This window comes from Bubalus kerabau, chromosome 6 (assembly GCF_029407905.1).
Source record: "Bubalus kerabau isolate K-KA32 ecotype Philippines breed swamp buffalo chromosome 6, PCC_UOA_SB_1v2, whole genome shotgun sequence".
NCBI lineage: Eukaryota > Metazoa > Chordata > Mammalia > Artiodactyla > Bovidae > Bubalus > Bubalus kerabau.
The window spans coordinates 101,973,501-101,986,665 of record NC_073629.1 but is presented as its reverse complement, the minus strand read 5'-3'; the positions used below and the strand labels follow the sequence as shown (position 1 = coordinate 101,986,665).

Below are 13,165 nucleotides of genomic sequence, written 5' to 3'. Positions count from 1 at the left end.
GGTTGGCAAAGATTGGAATAAGTATAAGAGAAATCAGAGGAGGTGGAGAGACTGAAGATAGAGGAGCCTATCACACGCAATGCTAGGAACCTAGCACACGCAGTGAAGCTGGGTGCCCGTGCGGTGAGGTTAAGTATAGAGGGAGAGGGAGTTCCCTGGTGGCCCAGTGATTAGGATTCCGGGCTTTCACTGCCATGGCCTGGGTTCAGTCCTTGGTCCAGGAACTGAAATCCCACAAGCCATGTGGCACAGCCAAAAGAAAAAAAAAAAAAAATGGAGGGAGAGAAGGGAGTTGCTCCTTATGGGCTCTGTTTCCTGTGAAGCAGGAAGCAGGGTTAACTGGGCATCTTTCCTGACCACTCCAGCTTTCATACTCCAGACAGTCACCAGGTCCTGCTGCTCCAACCTGTGTGACATTTCTACTTCTCTCCAGCCCTAGGGTCATCAGCATCTTTTGCCAAGATTATGGAAACAGCTTCCTAACTGCTGCCCCACCTTTAGTCTTGCCCCCTCCTGATCACCTTTCCGCACTGCAGTCAAGTTGATATTTCTAGGACAAAGTCATTTCTTGTCACTCTTGACTTGCTGTTGTTGTTGTTTAGTTGCTACATCATGTCTGACTCTTTTGCAACCCCATGGACTGTAGCCCACCCAGCTCCTCTGTCCATGGAATTTCCCAGGTAACATACTTGAGTGGGTTGCCATACCCTCCTCCAGGGGATCTTCCCAACCCAGGGATTGAACCCATGTATCCTGCATTGACAGGCAGATTCTTTACCGCTGAGCCATCAGGGAAGCCCACCATTCTGGACATAAAGCCCTTCAATACCCTCCTGTTGCCCAAGGGTTTCCTATATGCTAGGCAATTTGTTGATCCTTATGAGAGTCAACTCTTATTATCCCCTCTTCTCAGGTAAGAGAAATGAAGCCTGGAGAAGATAAGTAATTTGCATGAGATAACACAGGCAGGAGGTAGAAGATCATCCAACTCCTGTGTCTGTGTTCCTAGCCACTGCACTGCACTGCCTGCCACTCACAATTCATTAAATATGCCTTAAACTTGCACACCTTTGAGCCTCTACTACTACTACTACTACTAAGTCGCTTCAGTCGTGTCCGACTCTGTGCGACCCCACAGACGGCAGCCCACCAGGCTCCCCCGTCCCTGGGATTCTCCAGGCAAGAACACTGGAGTGGGTTGCCATTTCCTTCTCCAATGCAGGAAAGTGAAAAGTGAAAGTGAAGTCGATCAGTCGTGTCTGACTCTTAGCGACCTCATGGACTGCAGCCTGCCAGGCTCCTCCGTCCATGGGATTTTCCAGGCAAGAGTACTGGAGCGGGGTGCCATTGAGCCTCTACATGTTTTATTCCCTCTGCCCGGAATACAATTTGCTCACCTCTTCACCTGGCCAGTTGCAGATGCCTTTCAGCATGGTTGGCATCTCCTCTGGAAATCTTCCATAACAGCTGGGTTAGGTGTCCCTTGCTCACATTCCTGCAGTATCCTGTTGCTTGCCCCATTCTAGTGCTTACTACACTATTGGACTTAAAATTGCTTATTTACAGGCTCTATGCCACACTTAACCTTACCCACTTAGGGCAGGAACTGTGTCTTTCCTAGTTATCTCTAGAGGGATGGGGCTTGTGGGATGGGACGCACTTGTCTCCCACTGTGTGTTGAATTTCACATTGAATGGAGTTGCTGATAGTGAGGTTGGCAGTGGGCCAGAAGGATTCCTAGTCACATCTGAGACAATTTACTGAGGATTTACATACAATGTGACACGCACTGGAGACTGAAAGGGCAGAGAGAGGCAGCAGCCTGGGATGCGGGCTGTCCAAGAGAAGATGTGGGGGTGGAGAGGCATGAGGGAAGACAGCCTTTTGAGCAGGAGAGGTGGCCAGTGATGTTAGTTGTTGCCCCAACAGGACAGGTGAGCAAAGGACTAAGATTGACCTGCTGCTGCTGCTGCTAAGTCGCTTCAGTCGTGTCCCACTCTGTGCATCCCCATAGACGGCAGCCCACCAGGTTCCTCTGTCCCTGGGATTCTCCAGGCAAGAACACTGGAGTGGGTTGCCATTTCCTTCTCCAATTGCATGAAAGTGAAAAGTGAAAGTGAAGTCTCTCAGTCGTATCCAACTCTTAGCGACCCCATGGACTGCAGCCCACCAGGCTCCTCCGTCCATGAGATTTTCCAGGCACGAGTACTGGAGTGGGGTGCCATTGCCTTCTCCAAGATTGACCTGCACCTCTTCATTGACCTGCATAATTAGGAGGTTATCAGAGACATGGCTGAAGTAATGCAAGTTGTAGGGGTAGGGGTGGCAGAGAAACAGAACTGTATTGAGTAGAGGAGAAAATGGCCTATGGAGGAATAGAAAGTGTGTAGAAGCTTTGCTGTGAAGTGAGAAAACCAGAAAGGTGACTGGAGGGGGACAGGAGGTAGAGATAAGTGATTTTTCTTTTCTTTTTTTTTGCTTATTTTTATTTTAGGATTGGTAAGAATTAAGTAAGTGAACAGAAAAAATGCCTAATTAAAGAGACCAGTTGAGGACCGAGGGGAATAGAGAGTAATGGCTGGAGTGAGGGCCCAGAGGAGACTGTTTTGGTAGGTGCAGAGCTCTGGTAAAGGGGTAAAGAAGGAAAAGAGAAGGATGGCTATGGATTCCATAACACGAGAAGAATGAAGAGACTGTGAGGACATTCTTGCCTAATGGCCTATAACTTTTTGCTGAGCCCACAAGTAGATCTCCTGAGAACAGAGGGAAGAGGTGGAAGGGTAAGGAGCTTGGAGTTGTAGATTTCCCAGGCCATTCACAAAGTTTAGGCTGTGGACCGTGAGTATGAATGCCAAATTGGATCTGGACTCACTGGAGTCCAGATCATGTGCCTTTCCTGTGAGGCCCAACATATCACGGGTTTAACCCCATCAGAGCACTTTGCACTTTTCAATAAAATCAGCCGGTTGCCTTTCTCTCTGCCTCATCAGTCAGCAAGCACCTTGAGAGCAAAGAATATTTTTGTTATGTTAACCACTACCAGTCCTTGTGCTTGGCTAGGACTGGCACCCAGGACGTCTGTTTAATTAATTACTATGTGGAGTTTAGGAAAGTAAAGTGCTTATTATGAACACAGTGTGTTGAATGGCAATTTATTTATTTATTTTTTTTTCTTTTTTTTAATTTTATTTTATTTTTAAACTTTACATAATTGTATTAGTTTTGCCAAACATCAAAATGAATCCGCCACAGGTATACATGTGTTCCCCATCCTGAACCCTCCTCCCTCCTCCCTCCCCATACCATCCCTCTGGGTCGTCCCAGTGCACTAGCCCCAGGCATCCAGTATCGTGCATCGAACCTGGACTGGCAACTCGTTTCATACATGATATTTTACATGTTTCAATGCCATTCTCCCAAATCTTTCCACCCTCTCCCTCTCCCACAGAGTCCATAAGACTGTTCTATACATCAGTGTCTCTTTTGCTGTCTCGCACACAGGGTTATTGTTACCATCTTTCTAAATTCCATATATATGCGTTAGTATACTGTATTGGTGTTTTTCTTTCTGGCTTACTTCACTCTGTATAATAGGCTCCAGTTTCAAAATAACACTTGTTGAATATCGTAATGTGCCAGGGATGACACTGGCCAAAATCATGAAGGTGGAACAGGTTGATGTTGGAATTGCCTGGCAGCTTGTGGGCAAACAGGAGGGCTTAGTGCAGGAGGGAGTGGCCAGGGAATCAGTACTGGGTCAAGGGAGAGGGGGAAAGACAGGAGGCCTGACCTCAGAGGAAAGGAAGTGACAGAGAAACAGTATGAGGACCTTAGAGAATAGTGTGTGAAGTGGGAGGAAGCCAGTAGTCTCCTCTTAATTCCCATGGAAGCATAATGTAGGGGATGGACTGGTACTGGGGACAGAGTCAGATTTCAGTTGTGGAAAAATGTACATGGAAGATGTTCTTTGGCCTGAGATGTTTGAAACTTTATCTTGAGGGTAATGGGAAACAACTGAAGAGTTTTAAGCAAATCTGCCCGATTTGCATTTTTTTAAAAGAATCTCACATCGCTACACGGAGAATATAGCCAATATTTTGTAATAACTGTAAATGGAGTGTAACCTTTAAAACTGTATAAAAAATAAAGCACATTTTATTGTAATGATTAAAAAAAAAAAAGACTTTCACATCACTGTGGAGATTAGGATGTGGTAAACCTGAAGATCAGGTAGGAGGCTGAAGCAGGGATCCCCCTGAGGGATGGGGGTAAACTACAACAGTGGCAATGGAGATGGAGATGGACAATCTGAGGGAGAACTCGATGGGCTAATTGGCAGGAGTCTGGCAACAGTTCTGATGAGGAGGGCAAGGGAGAGGAATACAGCAAAGATTTCTCTTGAGTGACCAGAGAGTGATAACAGACCCTGAAATAGGACCAACAGGGGCACAGGAGCAGGTGGGAGGCCTTGATGATGGGACTTATTGAAGGGTGTATGAAACCTACCAAGGAAGATGTCTGTGGTCATTTAGTCATGTTCTGTGGTTTTTCCAGTGGTCGTGTATGGATGTGAGAGTTGGACTATAAAGAAAGTTTAGCGCCGAAGAACTGATGCTTTTGAACTGTGGTGTTAGAAAAGACTCTTGAGAGCCCCTTAGACTACAAGGAGATCCAATCAGTCCATCCTAAAGGAAATCAGTCCTGAATATTCATTGGAAGGACTGACGCTGAAGCTAAAACTCCAGTACTTTGGCCACCTGATTCGAAGAACTGACTCTGGAAAAGACCCTGATGCTGGGAAAGATTGAAGGCAGGGGGAGAAGAGGACGACAGAGGATGAGATAGTTGGATGGCATCACCGACTCAATGGACATGAGTTTGAGTAAACTCCAGGAGTTGGTGATGGACAAGGAAGCCTGTCGTGCTGCAGTCCATGGGGTCGCAAAGAGATGGACATGACTGAGTGACTGAACTGATGGATTTGGGAGTCATAAAACCTACAGATGTAATAGGAACTCGAAATTGGTACATTTCTCCCCCTTACCCACTGTTTTCTTTAATTCTTTTTAAATTTGTACTTACTGGTTTTTTCAATCATCATCAAATCTCTTTCTTTTTTTATTTTTTTGGCCACCCTGAGTGGCTTGCGGGATCCTACTTCCTCAACCTTGGATTGAAACCCAGGTCCCAGAGTAAAAGCACCAAGTCCTCATCACTGGACCATCAAGTAATTCCCATCAAATCTTATTTTGAAGAAAAGTTGAGACAAAAATAAGTGGCTGGAGTCTCTTAACTGAACATGATTGCCCCCTTTTACTTCCCCCTACCTCTCAAACTTCACCAGTTTAACACTAAAGAAATATTAAAAGAAACACAAAAGCTCAGAAAAGGAGGCAGTAGCAGATGAAAGTCAACAGATACTTGGAAGGCAGGTGGCGAAGCATTACCTGGATAGAAACTTTGTAAGAAATTACAGACTAAGTGCCAACCAGGGGAGATTACCAACATGAAGCAAATCAGTTCACTCAGTTTAACCTCAGAGAGGCTTAATGCCTGGGAAGCATGAGTTACCCCAGAAAGTCAGCTTGGAGGTACAGGGTTAAACACAGGCACTTGGCTGGAGTCCGTGTGCAGAGCCCTTTGCTGTGGCCCCAGAGCTGTGCTCTCAAAAGCCAAATAATTCTGTGTTCTTTCCTGGTGGTCCAGTGGTTGAGAATCTGCCTGCCAATGCAGGAGATCCCTGACCCGGGGAAGATCCCACATGCCTCAGAGCGACTAAGCCCATGCACCGCAACTATTGAGCCCGTGTTCTAGAGCCTATGAACTGCAACTACTGAAGCCCAAGGGCCCTAGAGCCTGTGCTCTGCAACAAGAGAAACCACCACAATGAGAAGCCCTTGAACCACAGGAGTAGCCCCCCGCCCCCCACAACACGAGAGCAGCAATAAACACCCAGCACAGCCAAAACAAAGCCAAACAACTCTATCAACTGCCTTGCTGCATATGGAGGAACTCTAGAGGCTGCCATACTCAGGGATCTCAAGCAGGGTTTGAAGGGCAGGGAAGAGGTACAGGGTGGAAAACTGAGGGGTGGAGGAAAGGTCTATCCACTTCATAGTGACAGCCCCAGGCCCTCCCCCACGCCTCCCCCAGGACGCCAACCGCCAGGCACTTAGCACCCCTACCCTCTCACCCTCCCTGTGAAAGTAGAAAATTCTTCTCCAGAGGCCCTGAGAACCCCAGGTGGGAATAGGAAAAAAAGAAAAAACCTCCACTGACATTTAAGAGTTTCTCAATGACAAATCTAGTTGTTGCCTGATAAAGACATTTTTGAGGTTCTTCCATGGTGATCCAGTGACTGGGACCCGATGCAGGGGGCCCAGATTTGATCCCTGGTCATGGAACTAGATCCCATATGCCACAACTAAGAGTTCACCTGCTGCACTTAAAGATCCTGTGTGCCACAACTAAGACCCCGTGCAGTCAAATAAATCGGTTTTTAAATCAACTTCCTAAAAAAAAAAATTGTTTTCAAAACTGAAGGAAACAATACCTATTGAAAAGAGCCCACCAAAAAATGAAAAAGGCAAGCACCAAAGCATATCGTCATACAATTTCAGAAACGGTTTTCAAAGCATCAGGAGTGAAAAAAACAAGCCACAGAGAAAGGCACGGGAATCAGAATGACGTCAGATTTCTCAACAGCAAGCCTAGGAAGGCTCAGTCTAAGGAAGCTTGTTGCTAACCTGGAATCATACACCCAACCAATCTGACATGAGGTCAGAATACTTTCAGACTTTCAAGGACACAGAAAAAATTTCCTTACTTAGGAAGCTACTGGAGAATGTGCTTCAACAAAATGAGAGAGTAAACCAAAGAAGATGAGGTGGACCCAGAAAATAGGGTGATGGACAGAGAAGACTAGCAAAAGGAAATCCCAGGACAACATTTGTGTACCAGGCTTAGCAAACAGTCAGTCCAAACTGGAACAGAAAGACAAGAGGTTCATGAGAGAGAGGTCTTCAGGGAAAAGATGGGACTGATCAGTTAGAGGTTGAGCATTTGGGAAGATTGTTGCTATGTGTTTGAAATATTTGGAAGAAAACAGCTCTAGTACTCAGAAAATTAAACAGTTGAAAAAATAAACAATTACTAACTCCAGATAAAACCAAGTTTAAGAGAAGGAAAACATAATAGTAGTTTACAGTTTGAGTGAACAGTGTTTATTTACATGATCAATAATGTAAACACTAAATATAGATTAACTATAAATTGTGGAAAACTATATTGTGAGAATGAGGGGAGGACAGTAGGGCTTAGAGTGGAGTAAGAGAGCTAATTCCTTAGATTTAGAAATAAATAGTGCCTAAAGTTGATGAATCAGGTAGTAGCAATTATTACTTTGTGAGGGCTGCCCTCTATTGCTTAAACAATAGAAACTTATTCTCACGGTTCTGCACCTCAGATAAAGGTGTCCAAGATCAAGGTGTCACAGGATCGGCTTCTCCTAAGGCCTCTCTCCTTGGCTTGCAGATGGCCACCTTCAGGCCTCTTCAGATGGTCTTCCTCTTCCTGTGTTGGTGTCCTAATCTCCATTTATAAGGATACCAGTTATGTTGGATCAGAGCCCACCCCGATGACTTCATTAACTCAGTTACCTCTTTAAAGACCCTCTCTCTAAGGAATTCCCTGTGGCTAATTCCAGTGGTTAAGACTCCACATTTCCACTGCAGGAGACATGGGTTCAATCCCTGGTCTGGGAACTAAGATCCCACACGCCACATAGTGCCGCCAAAAAGAATAAATAAAAAATTAAAACGCAAACAACGACCACAAAAAATGCAACTCTGATTTGGAAATAAGTAAATAAATAAAAATAAAGACCCTGTCTCTAAGCAGAGTCACATTCTGAGGTACTGGGAACTAGGGCTTCAACATATGAATCTGTTGAATTCAGCCTGTAGCAAGCAGTATAAACTCATTATTTGGATGTATAGAGGTGGCACCAGAAGAAATAACCAAACGAGTTGAAAGTGGTTGCCTCTGGAGTGAGACTAGAGGATGGTAAAGGGGAAGGCAAGTGTTATACCTTTTTACTAGATATCAGGTGGGCAGCCAGGCCTTGAGCCCAGTCTGGCTCTAAACCCGGTGTTCTTCCCATCTACCATAAGGTTAGGAGCTCCTACAGGCCACAGCTGTGCCTCATGCCTCTCCTCGCCGCCCTCAGCACCTTGCACAGCACTTTACTACGTGGGTATGACTTACAACTGTATCACTATAACCGTTAGAGCCACTGGTGACCTAAACAGAAAGGAAATCTTAAAAAAGGGTAAATATGTATATGTATAATTGATTCACTGCGCTGAACAGCAGAAATTAACACAGCACTGTAAAGCAACTATCCTCCAATAAAAATTTTTTTTAAAAATTTAAAAAGCTGCCTTTTGTCAAGTTTCTTTTCCTGTTTAAAAAAAAAAGAAGAAGAAACTGAACACAGTGCTGTGAGCTGGGTGCCATGGAGCAGACTTAGCTATGGAAGGTAAACCATTGGTGATATCCAAACAGAAGACTGCAGTGGTGTGTGGAGTCCCCACCCAGGTGGTTTGCACAGCCTTCAGCAGTCGCATCCTGGTGATGGTGACCGAGTTGGGGAAGATGGGTACCCTGGTCTCCCTGGAACCCAGCAGTGTGAGCAGTGACATCGGCAAGCCTGCGCTGACCACTAAAGTCCTCCTCGGGAAGGATGAGCCTCTCATCCATGTCCTCACAAAGAACCTGGTGGCATCTGTGTCTCAAGAAGCTGGAAAACAGAGCCATTCTCCTCACCCTGGCCAGGGAAGACAAGAGCAAGGAGGTGGTGAAGACCCTGAACAAGGTGATCCAGACATGCCAGGTGTGGCGACCCTGGAACGGCCACCCCTGCTGTCCAGGAGGGCCATGAGGCAACTCAGACACCTCCTCAAGGATTTGAAGGCCCTCCCTTAGTTAGAAGAAGGAACTCTCTCTGGCTTGGGCCCTTGAAGCTGGAAGAAACACAAACATCTCTGGCTGACCCTGGTTTGGAGGCTGAGGTCCCCCCTGGAGGGAGGACGGAAAACACATCCTGAGAATGTTGTGAGTCCTCTTCCCCAGGTCCAGACAGCTGCACATGTGTGAGAATTGATGGAATGAGTCATGGCCCTTAATTGTTGGGGGAAACTTTTTTTAAATGAAAAATAAATGCATATTCCCACCCCACCCCACCCCCCGGAAAAAAAGAAGAAGAAACTGATAGAGGAAGACAGATCCAAGGAAACCTAAAGGGACCATAATATGGAGCGTCCTGCTGAAAGTTTCCCACCCGCAGTGTTCTAGAATTGCTGGGTGCATCTCTGATAGCACTCTGAGTTTTGATCCTAGAAAGGGTCCATCCATGGCAGGGGAGGGGCACGAATGTTTTCATGCCGATGGCTGTGTTTCAGCCCCTCCCTCCTGGGGTCTAGTACAGCCAATGCATCCCCATTTACTTGAGGCTGATTTGGCTGTTAAAGGTGGCCATGGCCTCTGTAAATTATTCTCAGACTTGGGGCTGTAATGTCATTCACAGTGATGGATGCCTGATCCCATGAGAGGTTTTGGTCATTTCTGTGTTTCAGTTGATCCACAGTTATTCACCTGGATGTTAATGCTGACAGGCTATCTTGGTTGACTCCATCCCTGAGACTACGTGGACGCCCTTCCTGGGAGAACATACCCAGTGCCCTCTGGGGTGCAGTGGAGGTTGGTGTGTATGTATGTCTGTCTTAGCGGGCCTCAGATTATTGCTTCCTAATAAAATTCTGATAGCTGGGCCCCATCAATATCTCAAATACATGTGAGGAAACGTTAATTTAGAATCAATTTTAGGATGTTTCAGACTGTAAAGTCCTTTTAACTAGATCTCTGGCGAAGATGTAGGAGCACTTTATGGGACTGTAAATTTCATGTTGAACCGTCTTCGTGAAATACACATCTCCCCTACCAACAAGCTGTTCTCTCCATATCAATCATGGCCCTGCAAGTAATGTTTCACAAATATTCTGTAAATCACAGAAAACCCCATGATAATGTGAAATATGACTTTCACTTGTCTGTTAGACAAAAGAATCACACATGCCTCTCTCCCATCAGCACTAACATTTGTTATGGATAATAACACTTTCAATCACAACTATTTTTGGAAAACGGGTTTATTTTAAACCTTCCCTCCCCCACTGAAAACACTCTCCCAAGGACACAGACTCCTACAAACCACAGCCCATTAATCCAACTATGGAATGAGAACTTTTTCTTCCCACTAACTTTAAAAAAAAAAAAAAGTTGTTTTTAAAAGAGTTAGCCTAAAAGCCAACGTATAAGATTGAGTAGCGTTTTACCTTGGCTGATTGGTGTAAGAGGGGGCTGGGTCTCTAAAGGCCCAGTCTCTGATGCTGTGTGAGGTGAGGCAGAGAGAGGCCAGATTTTTCTCTGGCATCTTCGTATCCACTAGAGCCTATGGTCCTTTTAGTCACTGGCACCAGCAGAGAAGCCAAAGAGCTGCAAATATATTTTCTCAACTCCATGACAACATAGCTGGATCCTCCCTGTTTGAGCAGCAGGTGGCCAGTCCTAGAGGAGTATTTTGAACGTCACCATAGCCATATGGGTGACAGAGGCTCACCCTGCCTCCAGATGACTGCTGGGAAAGCAAAGCCTCCAGCATAATAACTACAGGCCTTGCACGGTTCTGAATACTTTGGTAACCTGTCTGTTTTACCTTCTCTGTAGCCAGCTTCAGGACCGACTGATCATGACTTCTATAAAGGAGCAGGCAGCAATCAGCCGGCTCTTGAGTTTTTTACAGGACTGGGACAATGCTGGCAAAGTCTCCAGGAGTAACATCCTCAACAAGTTCATCGAAGCCAACCAAGGCAAGACTGCTCCTGAGCTGGAGCAGGAGTTTTCCCAGGGAGCTAGCTTGTTCCTGGTCCGCCTGACCACCTGGCTGAGACTCACGTATCCTTTGCTGAACAGGAAGACAATTAGGTGGTCCATGGGGTCGCTAGGAGTCGGACATGACTGAGCGACTTCACTTTCACTTTTCGTTTTCATGCATTGGAGAAGGAAGTGGCAACCCACTCCAGTGTTCTTGCCTGGAGAATCCCAGGGACGGGGGAGCCTGGTGGGCTGCCATCTCTGGGGTCGCACAGAGTCAGACACGACTGAAGCGACTTAGCAGCAGCAGCAGCAAAAGAGAAAAGGAATGAAGACTGTTGAGGGAGCGCTTCCCCTGACTATCTCTCAGATTTTAGAACAGGATGTAATAGTGATCAAAATACCATCCCCGAAGTCAAGAACTCCCTCAGCATCCTGTCTTTCCAGCCTGTAAATATATCCTCATTCTCTCTGCTAACCTCTCTTGCTCCCATCAGAGCTGAAGTGGGTGTTCTTTGTCTAGGACCAATCTTCTATCTGTACTATGCTTGAATCCCCTCCTGTCTCCCCAAGGATTTATTCATTCTCTCCTATAGACTTTACTTTTGCCTTATTACCAGGTTTTTAAAATATATATATACATATTTTTTAAAATTTATTTGGCTGTACTGGATCTTAGTTACAGCATTTGGGATCTTTAGTTGTGGCATGTGGGATCTAGATCCTTGATCAGGGATGGAACCCAGGCTCATTGCATTGGGAGCATGGAGTCTTAGCCACTGGACCACCAGGGAAGTTCATCCTTCCCAGCTTTTTCATCAGCATTTATGTATGCTTAAATCTCTTCTAACTTAAAAACTGAAATTCAGTCCTTGCTGGAACCTATATTCCACCTTGCTTCTGCCCTTTGGGCTGAAGCCTGTGGAAAAGGCTGTTGACCTTCCTCACCTCCCTTTCTCCTCCACCCACTGCAGTCTGACTTCTGACTCCTCCGCTCCACTGATGCAGGTCTTGCCAAGGTTACCAATGCTTTTCTAATTGTGAAACCCAGTGACCACATCCTCAGTCCTTATACATGACCTCTCAGTGGCATTTGTCACACAAACCATTCCCACTTCTCAAAACACTGTTTCCTAAAACTAATGTAATGTTTATGTAAATTGTACCTCAATTAAAAAAAAGGAAAGAAAAAGAAGCCCTGTAGACCACATCACCAAACACACACACACACTCACACACACACACGCACTCTTCCTGTGGTTTCTGTGATACCAATTCTCTTGGTTTTCTCCTTTCTTTCTGTCCATCCTGCTGCTCTTCAGTTCAGTTCAGTTCAGTCGTGTCCGACTCTTTGCGACCCCATGAATCGCAGTACACCAGGCCTCCCTGTCCATCACCAACTCCCGGAGTTCACTCAGACTCACGTCCATCGAGTCGGTGATGCCATCCAGCCATCTCATCCTCTGTCATCCCCTTCTCCTCCTGCTCCCAATCCCTCCCAGCATCAGAGTCTTTTCCAATGAGTCAACTCTTCGCATGAGGTGGCCAAAGTACTGAGTTTCAGCTTTAACATCATTCCTTCCAAAGAAATCCCAGGGCTGATCTCCTTCAGAATAGACTGGTTGGATCTCCTTACAGTCCAAGGGACTCTCAAGAGTCTTCTCCAACACCACAGTTCAAAAGCATCAATTCTTCGGCGCTCAGCTTTCTTCACAGTCCAACTCTCACATCCATACATGACCACTGGAAAAACCATAGCCTTGACTAGATGGACCTTTGTTGGCAAAGTAATGTCTCTGCTTTTGAATATGCTATCTAGGTTGGTCACAACTTTCCTTCCAAGGAGTAAGTGTCTTTTAATTTCATGGCTGCAATCACCATCTGCAGTGATTTTGGAGCCCAAAAAGATAAAGTCAGACACTGTTTCCACTGTTTCCCCATCTGTTTCCTATGGAGTGATGGGACCAGATGCCATGATCTTCGTTTTCTGAATGTTGAGCTTTAAGCCAACTTTTTCACTCTCCTCTTTCACTTTTATCAAGAGGCTTTTGAGTTCCTCTTCACTTTCTGCCATAAGGGTGGTGTCATCTGCATATCTGAGGTTATTGATATTTTTCCTGGCAATCTTGATTCCAGTTTGTGTTTCTTCCAGCCACCCCTTAAACTTTGGTGTTCTACGGGACTCTAGGCACAGCCATCTTCTCTGCTCACTCTCAGATTCTCCCTAAGTGAT

General features: G+C 45.7%; 1 protein-coding gene and 1 pseudogene across 1 annotated transcript in view; both read left to right on the top strand.

Moving 5' to 3' along the window:
• The window catches only part of ARMH1 (armadillo like helical domain containing 1), a 60,719-nt gene that overhangs the window by 5,049 nt on the left and 42,505 nt on the right, over positions 1-13,165 (top strand). The window contains exons 2-3 of the mRNA XM_055586979.1: positions 9,636-9,759; positions 10,786-11,013. Of these exons, the coding sequence (XP_055442954.1) occupies positions 10,808-11,013 (206 nt within the window). The 5' untranslated portion in view covers positions 9,636-9,759; positions 10,786-10,807. The remainder of the gene's footprint in view (positions 1-9,635; positions 9,760-10,785; positions 11,014-13,165) is intronic.
• Positions 8,533-8,941, top strand: LOC129656497 (proteasome assembly chaperone 3-like; annotated as a pseudogene).